This window comes from Hippocampus comes, unplaced genomic scaffold (assembly GCF_001891065.2).
Source record: "Hippocampus comes isolate QL1 unplaced genomic scaffold, H_comes_QL1_v1.1 scaffold124, whole genome shotgun sequence".
NCBI lineage: Eukaryota > Metazoa > Chordata > Actinopteri > Syngnathiformes > Syngnathidae > Hippocampus > Hippocampus comes.
In genome coordinates, this window is record NW_017805075.1 from 1,724,179 (window position 1) to 1,742,308 (window position 18,130).

The following is an 18,130-nucleotide window of genomic DNA, read 5'->3' on the forward strand; positions in this document are numbered from 1 at the left end:
CAAGACACACAGAGCCCCTCCAACATAACTCCCCCTACCCTCTCCATGCGCAGTCCATCCAATCAGGTGCATCCTTGGACAGAAAGGCGTTACTCTTAAGTATCCAAACAAGTGGAATAGCGCTGCGGGCACTCTTACAAATGGGAATGTCATTCAAAATAATCATTACAATAACTTACTGGTTGACACGGACATATAAGAACAGAAGAAGCTGATTTTTTTTTCAGGTAAATATGAGCAGATGTTGTTCAAGGTTGGAGCAGATATTAGCTACGTTGTGTCTTGACCTTCTCCGAGGTAAGTCACAACTAACAACTGCATAGTGTAATTGTGCTGTTTTTGTTTTTTTTTCAAGTGGGCTCTTGGAATCAGCGAAGAACATGTGAAAAGAAACAAGGCCACCCAAGGGCATGCTACCGTGGTAAGAGAATTACTTTGAGGTTTCATGTTGCATTCCGATATGATCCTGAGTGAGTTTATGGATCAGCATGGCTAGAATGTATTTATTGTTGAAAAAAAATTCATTCAGCATGTAATCAACAAGCCCTATTCTCTTCCCAAGGATTCTCTGTGTTTAAAATAGAGAAGGAAAACGGTGTCTCCAAACATTTTTGCCACATTGAGCACGTTATTTTTGAAGGGTAAGTGAAATTGTAACTTACCATCTGCACCGCTAGATGGAGCAACTACACTGTGCATGAATTGTACATGAATTGTATCACTCTTTTTGTGTGCGTGTGTGCGTGTGTGTGTGTGGGGGGGGGGGGGGTCAAAATACCCACGTTGTGTGTGAGTATGACCCTCGCAATTGTATTTAATTGTGGTCACACCGTTTTGGTTACTCCATATAAACCTGACAAATGTGGTCTTGTTTTTCTCAGAACCATCTTTAGTCTGCTCCCATGCATACAGAAGTCAAATTTGGACTGATCATCTGAGGTCAACAATGGGCCGTTTCCCCGTGGACAGTAATTGGAGCTCAAAGTGTAAACTAAAACACTTCATGATTCTCCTGAGAAGGTCTCCGGCCTGTCAGCCGATCCACCTTGACCGATATTCATCATCACATGCTCATCAAATCTCCACATTTGCATGTCAAGCCATTTTTACAAATGTAAAAGTATACAGAGACATTTGTGTCTTTCATCTCCTCGGACACGATTTTTTTAGCAAAGTGAAAGGTCGCCATGTTGTGACATGGCACTTGCCCTCAACCTGTGTTCGAGCCCAAACCAACTGTTTGGAAATAAGTTCTCACGGAGCTTACCCGGATCAGTCTTTAAATCAATTGTGCCAACACATTAAGATTTTTTTCCCAAATAAAGACCTTGTATCTCGGGCTGGAAGTGTTCCAGCATATTTCAGCCGAACACAGCGGCGCTGTCAAAGTCAGCTGGCATCTCCACAGAGACCTTTATCTGAGGCTCCACAGAGACCTTTATCTGAGTCTAACAACGCAACAGCACAATCGCACAGAGACAAACAAAAGGACTTGGGTCTCGCAACCCAGGAAAACGCTGGACTGCAACTCTTCCACATTAGTTCTTTGGCAACAAGATTTGGCGAAAGCTACAATTACGTTGCCACTCACATTAACTCAGTCTTCTCACAGGCTTTTGCCAAATTGCAAGTTCCAGAGAAAGAGGAAATGACAAAAGGATCCAAGAGAAGACCGAGGAGGAGAAAAACACAAAGCCATCCTGTCATGTATTACAAAGACATTGAAATGTCTCACTTAAAATCAAACGCCAACCAGGCAGCTGCCCAACTAAACCACAGTAAGAGCTGGGAGGAGGGCTATCGTCAATTCGCAAGACACATCAACAGTTACTTTGGTGCCAAGGCTGTTGATGACGCCCACCGTCAGCGTCAACCCGAATCTTCACCACAATCGACCTCGCGCATCCAAGGTGGCACGACGCAACACACGCAAGACGCCATCAGCCCCGAGAGCGGACTTTTTCACTGCAGCCACAACTCCACCGACTTTCGGGAGACCCACTGGCAGATGTCAAGTCACATGGATCACCATTTGCACAAAACCAGCAGGAGTCTCAAGGAGGAGACTGACTGGCCCGCTGCAGACAGACCGGAAGCAATCCCATTCATGGACTGCTTTCGTCACCCCACAAGAGCCATTCCTGACCTGCTGGGGGCTTACCTGAACCGGGGTCCCAAGCCACAGGACAGAGTGCCAAAACCTGCAATGGCATCACCAGAAGCAGCCTTCAGTCAAAAGGTGGGGACCAAAATGGGATGTCTCATAGAAAAGCTGAAATAGTCTCCCAATATTCATTGATTGGAGATGCTCCAAATAGTTTTTGTGTTGCACGCCGTCAGCTATCCTTGAGTCACAAGCAAGCTGAGGAAGCGCTCTGTGGGTTGATGGAGAACCTGAGACAGGCTTCGTCTGCAGAGGGGGTGACCACCTGCGTGGAGATGCTGAATGAACACCTGCGACGTCACCCTTCACGTAAAGCTTTGATGTGGCAGGTTCGTGTCAAGGAGAATCCATCTTTCACAGACTGTTATCACGACGCTGGACAGCTTGGTTTTCACTCAGCGCATAAACTTGCCGTTAGTCACGACATGTGTGTCACAGCATACACTTCTACCTCCTGGTCTGCAGTTGTTAAGTCCGTAAGCCAGAAGTGTGCAGCGCCGGGCGGGATGGAACATCTACTTTCAATCCTTCTGTTTGAGGAGAGGCTAGTATACACAAAATACGTTTGAGCTTCGATAGTATTTATTTATTTACCTACTCACAATTGTTTTTTATCACTTAGCCTGTTTTATAGTTAAATATATCAAATATACGGTATGTGTCTGTTTAGCTCTATTCCATGGAGATTGTTTGAGGGAAGGGCGGCACGGTGGACGACTGGTTAGCACATCCAGCCGACTCGCAGTGCAGAGGTTGAGGGGATCGACCTTCTTGTGTGGAGGTCACATGGGATTGTGAGTGTGGATGGTTGTTTTTCAATGTGTGCCCTGTGATTGGCTGGCGACCAGTTCAGGGTGTAACCTGCCTTCCGCTCAAAGACGTCTCAGACAGGCTCCGGCGCGCCTGCACCTTTGTGAGGACATGTGGTTTGAATAATGGCTGGATAGATGGAATACAACTGTTTCAAACAGCCACCTGCATGGTTGTTTGTGCTAATGTTTTCAGTGATAACTCTAAGGTGAGCTAGCTCATTGCTAGTGCAGCGGTTGTAACAAAGTTGTAACATTTATAAAATTAGACAATTTACCACAACCTAAATTTTACTTGAATGCATCAGTCCAAGTTCTTGCATGGACCCGCACTTGTGTCTCGCAAGATCTGTCACGCAGAAAAAGGAGCTAAGGGGCGTTGCTCAGAAAGTGATGGATGTTTCACTCATGATTGGTCAATGCCGAGGAACCAAATGTAGGACATGCATCCCAGTCCATTTGTTGAGTATGTCACCCAACACGGGCCATGCTACGTCAAGACAACTCAAAATGGGCCGTGACACAGTACGTTTTGTCTGCGGCACATCCATTGTGTCAAGATCAGGTTATTATTGTGCAGTGTGATTTCGCGCATCGTCTCAAGGGAATGAAAGGACCTGCTTTGAATGGCCGTGATTGAAGTCAGCTCTGACCACTCCCACAGCAACACAGCCCTCCCATTCACAGATCCGCCGGCCTGTGCTCATCTGCGGCATCACCAACATCAGCTCAAATCTGTCTCCGCGCGGAGGTGTGCCAGGTGGCGCGCCAGAGTTACGCTGGTGACAAAAATAGAGCCCGAATTTTCATTGTGCTGGGTTTTGCAGTGCATTTAACAATACTGGATTACGTCAAAATATGTGAACACGTAGTTGAAAACATGAAGTCTTTCATACTTCACATAATCTTATTTTCATTCATTGTTTTGTTGAAAATATGAAGGAAAACGGGCAAAAGCTTCATGGACATTCAAGCAACACATTGAAAAATAAAGGTTGTTTTTTTTTTGTTTGTTTTGTTTTTGTACTCTAATCTCTGGTATATCACTGATATCATCCAGGAGAAAACAGCTGTGACATTGCTAAGACAGCGGCGATTCTATAGAGACAACCAAGCTCTCCAGACGGCCATCAGGGAAGCGCTGGCTCTCATCGGATATGTGGACCCTGTCAAAGGCCACGGTATCAAGGTGCTCTCCATTGATGGTGGAGGGACAAGGTAAGGCCATGTAAATGAGTGCTGGAGGGAAGCCCCAGATGAAATCACAGTGGGCACAGAGCGGCTCTCTTTCATGTCATTTTGTTGTATGGCCTTCCAGAGGTGTGGTGCCTCTGCAGGTGTTGAAGCTGCTGGAAGCGCAAACAGGAAAAAAGATTCATCAGCTGTTTGACTACATTTGTGGCGTCAGCACAGGTGACCAAGCCATGAACCGCAGGTGCTTTGACACTAATTTGGCTGTCAATTATAATCCCAAATCTCACATTTTAATTGGCTACAGGGGCTGTGTTAGCCTTCATGCTCGGCTTGGCCCATTTTTCCCTGGACGAGTGTGCTGACATGTATCGGCGTTTTGGCTCTGAAGTTTTCCGGCAAAATCGTTTGGTTGGCGCCGTAAAAATGGGTTGGAGTCACTCGTACTATAACACAGAGACATGGGAGACCATCCTCAGGTACACGCAATGGACTCTCGCAAACTGTGTCGATGTGAAGTGTAGCATGAAGCTTTCCTTGTATTCAGAGAGAAGCTTGGTGATGGAGTGCTCATCAAAACAGCCAGACATGAGTCAAGTCCCAAGGTAGGAACACAGAAAAAGGAGAATTATGCATCACACTTCAACGGGCTGCTCCTATTTATTGGGTGTGCTCAGGTTTCAGCTGTCAGCGCTGTGGTCAATTGGGGCACCAGCCCAAAAGCCTTCATCTTCTGCAATTACAACCACAGAGCGGGATCTCTGAGCCGCTACGCAGGAGGGTCCGGCTATCCCCTGTGGCAGGCAGTGAGAGCATCATCGGCCGCTCCGGGCTACTTTCAAGAATTCCTGTTGCAAAGCGACATCCACCAGGTCGGCACAATTTGTTACCTCCAGCCGTGTTTCTCCAAGCGCGGCTGCATGGGCCGAAACCCGTGTTTGACATGAGAAAAGCCTCACGCCACACCGCCAAACGAATACTCAATGGTGGAATTAGGATGAGGTGTGCTGCTCGTGGCAATGCATTTCATTGTACTTGCTCGAAAACAAAGATTTTGTATTCAAAGTGGAATTCCACAGTGTATTATGGAGCTGAAGAGTTTCTCTTCATTGTAGGATGGAGGGATTATCATGAACAACCCCTGCGCCTTAGCTGTGCATGAAAGCAGACTCTTGTGGCCCAAAGACGCATTCCAGTGCGTGCTGTCCCTTGGTACCGGTCGCTATGACAACGCCAAGAGGGGCCCTGCCACCTCTACCAGCCTGAGAGCCAAAATTAGTAACCTGATCAGCAGCGCCACCGACACTGAGGGGGTTCACACCCTTTTGGATGACCTGCTGCCCGCCGATGTCTACTTCCGCTTCAACCCCATGCTGAGTGCTGAGGTGTCCCTCGACGAGAGCCGCCCGGGGACCTTGGACCAGTTGGAGAAGGACACGCGGCTTTACCTGGAGCGAAACCGGCTCAAACTGGCTCGTTTGTGTTTGGTACTTGGGGCGGAGCGTTCGGCTGTGAGGAAAACCAAGGACTGGATCAGCGAAAGGGCCTGGGAGACGAAGCAAAGATGGGTCTAGAACTATCGGAGCGAGAGACCAGCAGGCTGGAGTCTGACTTTTGTGGCACTCAAGCTTAATTTCATATTTATTTCATTGTACATGTGTCATGACCATTTTTACAAAGGGGCAAAATACATACCGAGAGCTGTTCCAAATACTGTATGCTTGTCTCTCTCATTGAGGTAACCACAATACAGGTAAGCCCTGCCATATGTGGGGGAGAGAGATCAAGACCTGCTGTAAGGAAAAGTCAAGAGTGACAAAGTTATTGACGCACCCTACATTTTTTTTTTTTTTAGAATTGCCCCGATTTGCAATTTAAAGTGTAAATATGCTTAAACATAAATCCGGAAACACTTAAAAATGATTTCAAACTAATTTGGAAACATTACACTTAAAAATAGATGGCTTACCCATGATTTGATATCGTACTCGAACAGCGCTCGCTCGGTCTCCCATTCAGCAATCCCTCTTTTTGGGCCAACCGAGTGCCATCCTCCAGGCAGAAGTCTTCACCTGGCGATAGAGATGCTGCTTGAAGAGGGGGTTCTGCAACAAATCAGGCAATAGCACCCAATACGGTTTGCGTTGCATTAAAAACATTAATGAACTGGGGAAGAGAAACAATCTTCTACTTGCATGGATACTTGGTGATCAGGAAGTCCAAGGCAAGAGAGGAGGCTGATAAACTTGCAAAGCAGGGATCTGAGCTCCTCATCGAGGGCCCAGAGCCCTTCATTCCCATCTCTTATGCTAGCTATGCCTATGCTTTGCAGGATTGGAACATTTGTTTCGGTTGTGCACTTGAATCTGGTTGTACGAGTCCCTGTAGGACATTGCAAACTCCAGAAGCAAAAAAAAAAAAATACCAGAGGCTGGGAACGAATTCCTATCAATCAGGTCAGTCATTGAGAAAATGAATATTCAATTGCTGGCCACAAGCCGTAAAGCTTACTGAGTATGACCAGAGAGATGTAGTGCTCTTTTGCAATGGGCCTTAGACTGGCCTTGACAAATGATGTAATAGTTGATTATTGAGTGAGATACTATCCAATCCCTGAGTTTCAGAGGTTAAGCCCCACCCACCTGTCTCGAAACTGAGACAGTATTTCCACAATGGGGTGTCTTTACTCCAAAACAGTGGTCTATTGAGTGAGAGCTACATGGTGCCAGTCACAGTTAAGATTCGAGGTCAGTAAGAAAAAAAAAAAAGGTTGACTTTCAAATGACATGTAGTGAAATGGATGACATTTGGGTCTTGGTTCAATTTGTGAATATTCCAGCTGGATTTAGTTGCATTCCACCATCACAGTGGCGATGATGACATTATATTTTTGTTGCATTTCACAATGGATTTATTATCCGGAGCCTAGTGTAGCTGCAATCGGGTGAGCCGTGTTGGTCTTGATGACTTCTCTATCGCGATCACTTACCTGGAGGAGATGCTACTGCCACTAAGGAGGAGAAGAACGGAGGGATCTGGTTTCCACGGCAACTAATAGAAAAGGCAACGGAGCAACCAGGGACGTAAAGGTAGTACAGTCGCTAGAAAGTTAGTCATGTCAGTAATTGCATCTGACATAATGTTAGTGTTGGCGTGTGAAGGCTGTGTTTGTGCTTGAGACTGCTCCAAAGCCAAGAATCGCTGATGTCACAAGTGGGCTGGATCGAGAGGTGCATTGAGATGTGAGCAAGTGGTAAAAAAAAGAAATAGTTCCACCAGCTCTTCGTAACACAATGTCATATTATTTGCCTTATACGTCACCACAATAGAGTTTTGTAATGTCACACTCAAGTACATATTCATCTTTAGAATCCTAATATTTGGTATCCTACAATTCATGCATTCATCACTTTGGTTTAAGCCACGCATCCTGCTTCAACACACTGACTTGGCGCACCTCTGTCCCAATATATACTCTACGTACAACTTGCTTACCTACTTGAGTTACAATACCGGTTGAAACACTGACAAACTAAACATAAAACAAAGATAATTAGACTTTAAGGGGTTAAAGCTACCACTAAATACAAAGTAGCATCCTTGTTGCATTGCTATCATATTTAACATTAATACAAACATATAGAGAGACAATACACCGTGACGGTACTCACAGTCATATTCTTTATACTCTGTAAAGAAGAACTAATATTGGTGCCGTACTGATGAGTTGAGTGGAGTTGACTCATTGTCTCATTGAACAGTGTATCAATCCTTCACAATTGCTAGTCAATTGATGTAGTCCAGGGGGTCTCCAATGTGCTGTCCATGGGCACCAGGTAGCCCCTAAAGGACCACATGAGTGGTCTGTTCAAGAAATAGCTCTTGCTCACCAGGACACATTGTTGTAAAAAAAAAGTGTTTATTTGAAAACATAAATACTGACAGTATTCAGACGAAAAATACAGCAGGAGGTTAGAATAAGTTGAGACAGAAGACAACGCAAAGACCAGTCAGCAAGCAGGGACGAGAGCAGCAGAAGAGCAAAAATTGTCCGCCTTCATCCAGAGCCAAGCCACAAAAACAAGATACCGGTAATAATCATCATCATCATCATCATCATCACAATATACTGTATTGAGTTTATAATGCAGTTTTCGTCAGCATGATCTCAAAGTGCTACAGACTTAAAAAGTTTAAAGTAAACAAAAATATATTCAATAGGAAAAGCAACAACACAACAGGGTTAAAATCCTACTGTATTAATAATTCAAAGTTGTAGACCTTTCTAAACAAACTGTTTTTTGGGCCTGTTTTAAAAGATTCCGGGGAGCCCTCGACTAGCTTGGAAAGCCGTTCCAGAGTGACAGTGTAGATGCATTTATGGGCGAGTAACAGATGCGTGTAAATGATCTGGGATGAAACAGGGAGCCAGTGCAGTGAATGGAGAATGGCGTTGATATGTTCATATTTACGTCTTTCTCATCAGGACCCTGGCAGCGCTGTTTTGGATATATTGCACCTTCTGGATGGACTTGTCAGGTATCCAGATGAAGAGCCTGTTAGGGCAGTCTAGCTTTGAGGAAATGAATCGGACCACACACTTTCTAACAACCAGATGTTGGGCAAATATGGTATTTTCATTTTGGACAAAATATGTACAAAATACATGCCCTGAATATATTTCATTTTTCAAAATACATTTCTTAATGCAAGTAAATAAGTTCCACGACTCTAACCCAACAAAAAGTGTTTGAAACAAACAAAAAAAAAACAGATACCTGCACATTTTTTTCCCCATTGCATAGGGCCCTCGTGAATAAAAATGGTCATTCAAGGACTCAAGTTGCACATTTTTTGGACAAAAATAAACTTACTCACATTTTAATAATATAGATTTTTTTCCAAATATATTTATTCATATTATTATTTGTCTTGCAGACTATTCCAAATCCGCAAAAAAAGAAAAAAATTCTAGGCCTGCTCATGTTGCAGTATAGAGCAGTCCCAGTGTATGTGCTCGTAAGACATGTCTGTCATCTACTGGTGTTTGGTGACATTATAACTTAAAACTGCAGTCAAACCCCTTGTCTTTGTTGAATCTTTATCAATGTTTTTTTGTGCTGATTTTTTTTTGTCTCTAAAAACATTTATTATTATGATTATTATTATACCTGTATTTGTTTTATTAATCCAGAGGCCATTCGGAGTTGGCCAGCGGGCTGCCAGTTGCCCATCCTTGTTTTAGGGTACTAAAAGTAGATTTTTAGAAAGCAAGCTTTTTATCATGACTGCACCATGTGCTGGACCTCGTGGGCCCCTGCTCAAATTGTGTTATGATGACCTCATAAGAATAGATCAGACATAATAATAAATATGCCTACATGCGAAACAATGTTCTGCTCAAACGGACAGTCCTTCGTGTAGTTCCACCACACAATGATGGCAAAGTGTCATCGATATGGACCGTCCCCCACCTTCCCTCCCCCGCCCGTTTACCATGTGCTCCTATTGATGCTTTGGGCCACATGCGAGCATGGAGACAATCTTGTCGTCACTGAGTCGAGCCCTCGCTGTGCTGTGTGGTGCATGGCACTGATCTCCACTGGCTGCGCTCAAGTATGACAAGGAGGAACGCATTGGCACAGGCAGCCACTTCCTGCCATGCTAGCTTTGATGGCTTCTTTCCAGTGATGTGTTTGGTGTCCATGTCTTCCTTGAATCTATGAGGAAACCTAAATCTAAACTGGTCAAACCAGCTCAAGTTGTGAGCGAGTGAATGCCCGAGAGCCTTCACATAAACCCAAGCTTCCTCTGTGCACTTGACCGAAAATTTTGCATTTTATATCGCAGATGAATGAGAAAGAGGGAAGTGCTCTATTTTCAAGAAACGGGCCTGTTGCCAGGGAGTCATGGGACTTGAGTGCTGCCACATGCAAATTATGTGAGAGAAACAAACATTGCTTTCATACTGGCCTCCGCAGTCCTTCCAAGTACAATCAAGCCCACATTTAGATGTCATCAAAAGCAGCAGGAATGTAATGTACCCCCATGATGGCTCAGTAGCTGCCATCTTATGCATTCTGAGGATCACACTTCCTGATATTAGTTTTAAGCTTATGCTATGACTGAACCAAGAAGAGGCCCGATCTTCTGTTCCTTGAGTTATTTCAAATGTCTTGTGCAGCTTCTTCACAGTGGATGATTCACTTTCACTGTGGTTTTCATGCGTTGCAGTTTACAACCCAAACTCAAGACTGTATTTGAGGGCAATGTTGTTGTAATTGTGAGGGAAGAACAACGACATGCACAGACCGAAGTGTAGGTGGTTGTATGGCACTCATTCATCATTCATGAGCTGGGTAGGCACTGTGCAAGTGGCAGTGACAGCGGACACAAACTCGATTACTAAGGTGCAACACTGCTTATATTTGGTGGATTATACATTACTCCACACAAAGAAGCGTCCTTTGTGGAATGTTGCATTATGACCACTCGATTAGGGTGGAGAGTCACATGAGGAAGGTAGGTACAAATATCTGTCATTGCTGGCTGTACGTAGTTCGTTAGTCGGAGCTGATAGAATATTTTACAAGTACCAGATGAGGGTGCCTGTGGACAGTTGTACTGATAAGTGAAATGATGACAAGGGATGTGTCTTATCTTTGCTGAATTCTCATACTTATTAACGAGGGCTTTGCTGGAGTGTCAAAATCTCAGTTTCATATGGTTGATGCAATTGTCTCTCTGTACACACTTGAGTGTAGTGAAGCATGTTGACTCAATCATTTAACCATGACCCCTTTTTGTCACAGTATTTTATATATATCTATATATATATATATAGATATATATATTTTTTTTTTTTTACATACATAGTGCACCATTTTCACACTTTTGCACTGAATATTAAATTTACACGTTAATAATCAGTTTATATAGCCACTGTATATATCCGATATAAACTATTTTTGAACAGTTTTCATTTCAGTTAATTGCAATGCCTATCAACAAAAGACATTAAAATAACCAGTTGCCTCTATTTTTATCTGTACAGGCAGTTTAGAGAGGTGTGACCTTCACTAGAGTTTAGCTGCCAACAAGCAAATGTAGGTTAGCCAAAAGGCGCTATGCTGAAATATTCTCTGAAGTCGTTGGGCCTGATAAATTACTAGTACTACTCGTATCTACATTTGGTTTTCACTCATACTAAATTAGTAACAGTTTAGTTTGCTACTCACCTGAAGCATCAGAAATGATGTCACATTTGAGAGTATACTGTAAATTAATCTGGAGCTCGTTTTTAGTTTACTCCAAACTAGGATTTGGTAATATAAGATAAAAGCGGACCATTTTCATCCTTAATGTAGTGAATGTACTAAAAGTGTAATGATGTGTTTGAAGAGTTTGTGACAAGTGGAGGAGCCCATGCACAGTAAAAATGGGCACACTGGTCCAACCGGCACTGCTGATGCTTTTATGGCAAAGTGTTTGGCCTTTGGACATCCCTCTGGAAAGTGAGTCAGCAACCACCTTTTCTGCTCAGACTTTGTGATAGGCATTCTAATGGTCTGCTTTAATGCCTACGCTCATTCTTTGCCTGCCCGCAGTCCGACAACCCCCAACCATCATTAAGCAGTCAATGAAGGAGCATATTGTTGACCCTAAGGACACCATGGTCATTGAGTGTGAGGCCAAGGGAAACCCTCGTCCAATGTAAGCAAGCAGCAGATGCCGCCCATTGCACGCTTTGGATTCCAACCCCCTCAACCACACTCTTTTCTTCCCCTTCGTTTGCTCATTCACAAAGTTTCTCATGGCGGCGCAACGGCAGGTATTTCAACGTGGCACGTGATCCGCAGGCAACTATGCGCAGGCACTCTGGGACGCTGGACATCTATGCCTGGAACAATGCACAACAGTATGAGGCAGAATATCAGTGCATTGCCTCCAACGAGTATGGTTCTGCATACTCCAATAAGATCAGACTGCAACTGTACAGTAGGTTGAGAGAGGCACTGCTCTTTGAATTCCTTTTTGTATTCAACACAAACAATTACATCCCTCCAAAGTTATGCCATGCATCCAAACATCGATCAGTCTGTCCTTCAGTTTGACAGGACTAAATGAGCAATCCCTTGTTTATTGTGCCATGTGTGGATAATGACGGTGGATGGATGGATGGATGGATGGATGGACAGATAGATAGTCTTTAAGTGAAGCGGGCCAAAGTCCATGAGTGAACAGATGCAGCATTTTGCATCATGCGCAGTCGATACTCGGTCAAAGTGAATGGAAAGGGATGCCTGTTGTGCTTGTGCAGGGGCTCCTGTATGGCCGAGGGAGATTGTGGAACCGGTGGTGATCAGTGCGGGCTCATCTTTGGTGCTGGCCTGTGACCCTCCAGCAGGGCCGCCGAAACCTGAAACTTACTGGATGTCCAGCTGTAAGTGGCTCTTCACAGTCAGTGCTTAATGCTCACAAAGTGGCAAGTGTGCAACTATGACCCCTCTCTAGCCACCAAACCGCCAGTTCCAACGCTTCCAAATTTGCCTCCATCGATCGTTGTTTGAAAGTCAATTGCTTTTGAATGATAACAGTGGACAGCTTTTGTATTTGAGAGAGAAAGATAAACATACAGAGTTTGGTTTTCATGTATGACATGACGTGTTACTGTAAACGTGGACTTGATTTCCCGTATTTCCTGTCAGGCTCCTATGCCAGACCCTTTAACTGGCCAATTCAAACAGCGTTCCCCACCATGCACGCCGTGCAGCAGGATCGTAGGGTATCCATGGGCGTCAACGGGGATCTGTATTTCTCCAACGTCCTATTCAACGACTCTACCTCAGACTTCTGCTGCAGCGCCCGCTTCCCGTACAAAAATGCCATCCAGCAAAAGATGCCAGTGGTTGTCAAGGTTCTCACCAGTAAGTTGGAACGGCTACTCACATTCCCCCGTTCCAACATTTGCTCCCCCTCCCACTGAGATGAACAAGTTATATTGTTTCTTTGTTTCTTTCTTTTGCCTTGTAGTCAGATTTGTTAAAATGACACGCTGGCTGGTCCACCAAGAGTAAAGACTAGTGATTCCCAACCAAAGTTTATTAATTCATTTATTTATCCACCTCAAATCATGTGAGTAAATTGAGAAGCGATTGCCATTATTATTATACTGCACATATACTTTTTGTGTGTCTAATGTGAAATACAGGGTGCGCCTTGGCTAAGTAAATGTTGGGAATCACTCAAAAAAAGACACTTCAGTACATTTGGTTTGACAAAGACTTTTCTGCCTTGTCAACATTAATCCATCCAGTTTGTCGCCCTTGCAGCCCAAGCCGTGGTGGAGGCCGCTCCCACCTGGTTGTCTCCTACAGGCTCATCCAGTTCCGTTCTGGCCCTGCTGGGGGAGGAACTACTGCTGGAGTGTATTGCTGCAGGAGTGTGAGTGTGTTTCAACAGATCAGACATGACTATAGGCATTCATGATAGCAAACTACAACAGGAAGCGTTTGCTACTCTTTAGCCATAAATATTGTACATGTTCCGAGCAAAATTACGGAAATACTATTTCTTGCAGAAGTGGATCTGCTTCCATATGATTGAATATGCTTGCAAGAGGAACAACAACCACAGAGTAAAAGTAGAGCTTCACTTTTTCACATGGAGGGAGGAAATAAGTCCCATCAACCATCTTCATTAAACATGGACCGTGTCCTGTCTGACGAGCATTGCTTTTGCGTATCCCATGCAGAGGGTTTTGTCTAACAGTGTCATCCTCTAACCCTCATCGATAAGGAACTATGCCCCTGAACGCAAACATGCTCAGTAGTTTAATCAGTCATTACTTCAGCAAGGAAGAGCATTCAAAGATAAGAACAGATAGCTTTTCATTGGTGCTTGTGTCCATTTTTTCTTTAAAAATCAAGGAGTTGGTGGTTTGGGCACTGTGTTGGACCTTGAACTGATGAAATGTGTTACAGTATTAACAAATCAATGACTAAAATGACACTGTCATACTGTAACTAATGTTGTTACAGTTAATGTTAAATGCACACTGAAGCGCATTCCACTGGGTCACAGTTCAAAAGCTATTTTCTTGATGTCAAATGTGTGCCAACTTAACAGCTGGCAACTATACATGAAATCGCGAAGCTAAAGGCCTGGCTTGGATGGACAAAAAAATAGAGGAAGATGAATGTCAGATTGAGACTGTAAGACCTTTTTATCGTCCACAAGGCCCACTCCTCACATTACCTGGACAAAGAATGGCGAGGATTTGGCGGTGACGCCACGCATGAAAATGAAACACTTCAACAAGATGATTCAAATCCCAAAGGCAGCTTTTGAAGATGCAGGCGAGTACGTCTGCACTGCGACCAATAAGATCAGCTACGTCCAGCACACATTAACCGTCACGGTCAAAGGTGAGAAATGTCCATTCACAAACTGGCCTGTTGACTGCTCCAGCAACTGACAGGAGTGTATTTGACAGCGGCTCCATTCTGGTTAGAAAAGCCTCAACATTTAGTTTTGGCTCCTGAGGAAAGTGGACGCTTGGTGTGCCGGACCGATGGCGCTCCTCGGCCCACGATCAGCTGGTTCATCAACGGGGAACCCATTGAGAGTAGGTTTTCCAGAAGTATGCAGTGCAAAAGCTTGAAAAGTCCATCCAAGTAATTTTTTTCTGTTCGCTGCTTGTTTTTTTTTTTCTCTCTTTCCAAGCTGCCACACAACAGCCCAACAGACAGGTGTCAGGAGATACTTTGACCCTCAGCAGTGTGACGGCCATCAACACAGCTGTCTACCAGTGCAATGCCTCCAACCCGTATGGCTACTTATTGGCCAATGCTTTTGTCAATGTACTGCGTGAGTAGCCGCCCTGTGTTTTGTGTGCAAGCCCTGACTGAGATATGCTCCAGTGGTGTGACCTTAGCTACTACAGCCACCTTAGTTCAGATAACCTCTCAAATCGACACAATTTTTGTTCTGACGTCATTTGTGAATGTTGGAAGAAGATGTCAACCTTTTGTCAAGCTTGCACTTTCGGTGCCTTGAAAACAAACATCTAGGGTATTTTTTTATGGCTTATGTTTGTTTCTCTCCACTCTTACTCTGTTTTTGCTTCTTTCAAATCACGTTGGTTTGGGGTCGCTGGTAGTGTAGTGGTACACTTGTCTGACTTGTGTGCGGGCATCATGGGTTCGGTTCCCACTCAGTGACGGTGTGGATGTGCGTGTGAACGGTTGTTTATCTCTACATGTCCCATGTGACTGACTGGAGACCAGTTCAGGGTTTAGTCAGCTGGGATAGGCTCCAGCACTTCCCTGCCACCCTGTTCAGGATGAGCAGTGTTGAAAATGGATGGAGGGATTCAAATCGAGTTGGTTAATCGTTGAATATGGAGATGACAAAACTACTCACATATTGTACCGAAGTAAAAGTAAAGGTGCCACTGATTTAACTCCTTTACTTAAGTAGAAGTACAAAAAGTACAGACTCTAAAATGTAGTTAAATACAAAAATAATCATAAATAATCACTGTCAATTATAGAAAATATCTGTTCCTCTGGGATCTGTGCGGACTTTGGATTTTCCAGATCAATGTTGGTTTTGACAGGTCGAGCAGTCACTTTGACATTCTTCAAGTGCATTGGTGTGATGACAAGGAGAAGAAGCCCTTGGCAAAGCAGCAAAACCTTCCAGCCACTGTGTGAGGACGGTGACCTTTGCGGCGTTGTGACTGAGGCTTTTGTGACTGTGGCTTTGGCAGTCAAATGTATTTAAAAGAAAATGTCAGGGAGAATGCTTTTCAACTGTTCAACCTGGTCATGATTTTTACAAACGGATTTTTATGGTCTTGGTCTTATCACGCTCTCAGCTTGTCTTGGTCTTGGTCTCGTCTTGTCTCGGACGGTCTTGGTGTTGACTCGGTCTGGAATCGTGAGTAAATGGGCTGCATTAGCGTTTTCTACCTTTGGTACTCAAAGCACTTTACACTGTCTCCTCATTTACCTACTGAAGACGCAACATCAGGAGCAACTGGGGTTTCAGTATCTGAGCCTTGGTCTTGTCATGAACTCGGACAGTGTGGTCTTGAGCACAACGCTAGTGGAAACCCCCCATCGCTGTCCTAACTCACCTTGTGCATGAATTGGGATGCAAGGCCAAACATCTTTTAAGACAAGCCGCGAGTAGTCCAGTTGGGATCGATTCACTGCCCTGAGAATAAAACAACCCAGATGAATGAGAACGTTCACAGGCATCTCGTGTCTCGTGAATTATCGCCGTGCCAGGAATTAGGGCACTGGAAAAGGTTGTGGGTCACCCAGAGTGCCGAGATGGAAAAGCCAGATGATACGTGTTAGTCATAGATCCAAATGAATGATGTTTACTAGATGCAACTCCCCGCATTCTTGGGGTGAGGAATGAACTCATCAAGGTGGTGGAGGGACGTCGTGCCTTCTTGGAGTGCCGCTACTTTGGCTCTCCAGTGCCTGAGCTGCGATGGTGAGCAGATGCAGTTTGACACTTGAAGTGTTGCTGAAGTGTATGCATCTGCTGTGATTTTCTGAGCACGGGTCCCCTCGCGCAGGTCCAAATACGGCCAGGGGACTCTGGAGGGGACTCGTTTTAAGACATACAGCAACGGCACCCTGGAGATAAGGCGCACGCAGATCGAGGATCAAGGAACATACGTGTGTGTGGTCAGCAACATCGCTGGTCGAGATGAGACTCAAGTCCGAATTGAGGTCAAAGGTAAGCAACACGGCCACTTGCCAATCATTACCTTCCGGTTATGGTGATTGCAGTTGCACAACTAGGACTGTCCTTCGATGCAGTACAGTTGTACATTATTGAAAACTATCACCATGATGCTAAACCGTTGAGGCAATGTTTCTCCATTACTGTAATGAACACTGGGAAACACCAGGACGGGTCTTTTTTTTTTTTTTTTAATTCTTCTTCTTCTTGCCACAAGAGGAGAAATCGTCGAGAGCAGACTGACGAAAGGCAAGATACAAGCCAACTGACTTGTCACCCGCTGTTACACTTGTACACATGACCTGGAACACAGAGGACTAAAATAACCTTGGGCAGTGAGCCACATGCTGCTTCGCCAAGGCTCAAGACAAAAGATATCAGATACTGTATGTGAAGAAACTGCTGTGGGAAACATTTCCATTACATAAGCGTCATATCAACACTGCGCTGTCAGTGTCAATTAAAAGTGAGCAAAACTGCCTCTGTAATCTGATGAGAGCTTAGGTGTTGGATAGCATCGTGCTGTGGTTGCTCTACGTATGAATAGTATGACATTTTTTCAAAAGGGCACAATTATGTACAGTATTGGATGTGATCTTTTTCACTTTCTTTACGCAGAGCCAACCTTGATTTTGAAAAGACCCCAGGATATGAAAGTCAGTCGTGGAGGAGACGTGCGTTTGGAGTGTGGTGTGAAAGCAGACGCCACCACTCCCGTCACAACCACTTGGATGAGAGACAAGAAGACTGTCACACTTGGCTGGAGGTGTGTGGGTCTTTTCAACTTCAAAACATAGTCAATGTGATCACAAGGTTCTCAACCATCTCTTTCAGTCTTTTTGTTCTTTTTCGTTTTACATATGCAGAATATCCCTGGATGAATCAAATCTGGTCATCAACAATGTCAACAGAGCTGATGCTGGCGTCTACACGTGCCACATCCAAAATGAACTGGACCAAATGTCTGCATCGGCACGCCTCATGGTGATGGGTAGGATCTATTTGGAAAACAGGCTTGCCGTCAACAGCACATCATGTGGAGCTCTCACTGCCCTTTGGGCACGTGCGTCTCACAATTGCACTCATCTTTATTGGCCAAGTTTAAACGCTCGAGCTATTTGTCTCTGGTTGTATGATCTACACGAGTGTTGCAAAAAAAGAATAAATCAAAGTAAAATAAAAAAAAAAAAAAAACATAATG

General features: G+C 44.4%; 2 protein-coding genes across 10 annotated transcripts in view; both read left to right on the forward strand.

The window, feature by feature from the left end:
* On the forward strand, positions 1–5,880 carry LOC109512992 (calcium-independent phospholipase A2-gamma-like). Of its 6 annotated transcripts, none has more exons than XM_019865171.1 (11): positions 4–227; positions 356–470; positions 584–641; positions 882–2,239; positions 2,341–2,493; positions 4,034–4,191; positions 4,292–4,386; positions 4,472–4,643; positions 4,712–4,769; positions 4,842–5,036; positions 5,280–5,880. In XM_019865171.1, the coding sequence occupies exons 4-11, from the start codon at positions 947–949 to the stop codon at positions 5,736–5,738; spliced, it is 2,583 nt and encodes an 860-aa protein (XP_019720730.1). In that variant the 5' UTR covers positions 4–227; positions 356–470; positions 584–641; positions 882–946; the 3' UTR covers positions 5,739–5,880. The 6 variants fall into 6 exon arrangements, with proteins under 6 accessions (XP_019720729.1, XP_019720730.1, XP_019720732.1 ...); XM_019865173.1 differs by having other exon boundaries at positions 356–421; XM_019865174.1 differs by lacking the exon at positions 356–470 and having other exon boundaries at positions 4–297.
* Positions 5,881–6,265: 385 nt separating this feature from the next.
* Positions 6,266–18,130, forward strand: part of nfascb (neurofascin homolog (chicken) b) — an 18,312-nt gene continuing 6,447 nt past the window's right edge. For 2 of the 4 annotated variants that reach the window (XM_019865165.1, XM_019865168.1), the window contains exons 1-14: positions 9,997–10,686; positions 11,566–11,678; positions 11,772–11,877; positions 11,972–12,162; positions 12,485–12,607; positions 12,873–13,091; positions 13,497–13,608; positions 14,404–14,591; positions 14,660–14,791; positions 14,890–15,033; positions 16,563–16,674; positions 16,760–16,923; positions 17,548–17,695; positions 17,796–17,920. In XM_019865165.1, the coding sequence (XP_019720724.1) occupies positions 11,603–11,678; positions 11,772–11,877; positions 11,972–12,162; positions 12,485–12,607; positions 12,873–13,091; positions 13,497–13,608; positions 14,404–14,591; positions 14,660–14,791; positions 14,890–15,033; positions 16,563–16,674; positions 16,760–16,923; positions 17,548–17,695; positions 17,796–17,920 (1,840 nt within the window). In that variant the 5' untranslated portion in view covers positions 9,997–10,686; positions 11,566–11,602. Of the gene's footprint in view, positions 6,912–9,996; positions 10,687–11,565; positions 11,679–11,771; positions 11,878–11,971; positions 12,163–12,484; positions 12,608–12,872; positions 13,092–13,496; positions 13,609–14,403; positions 14,592–14,659; positions 14,792–14,889; positions 15,034–16,562; positions 16,675–16,759; positions 16,924–17,547; positions 17,696–17,795; positions 17,921–18,130 lie in introns of those variants that run through there. The other 2 variants (XM_019865166.1, XM_019865169.1) reach the window with 2 other exon arrangements.

Coding starts and splice junctions, on each gene's coding strand:
- LOC109512992 (XM_019865170.1), top strand. CDS start 234: ATGAGCAGATGTTGTTCAAGGTTGGAGCAGATATTAGCTACGTTGTGT. Junction 298..881: donor GTGTCTTGACCTTCTCCGAG/GTAAGTCACAAC, acceptor TGTTTTTCTCAG/AACCATCTTTAGTCTGCTCC. Junction 4,770..4,841: donor GACATGAGTCAAGTCCCAAG/GTAGGAACACAG, acceptor GGGTGTGCTCAG/GTTTCAGCTGTCAGCGCTGT.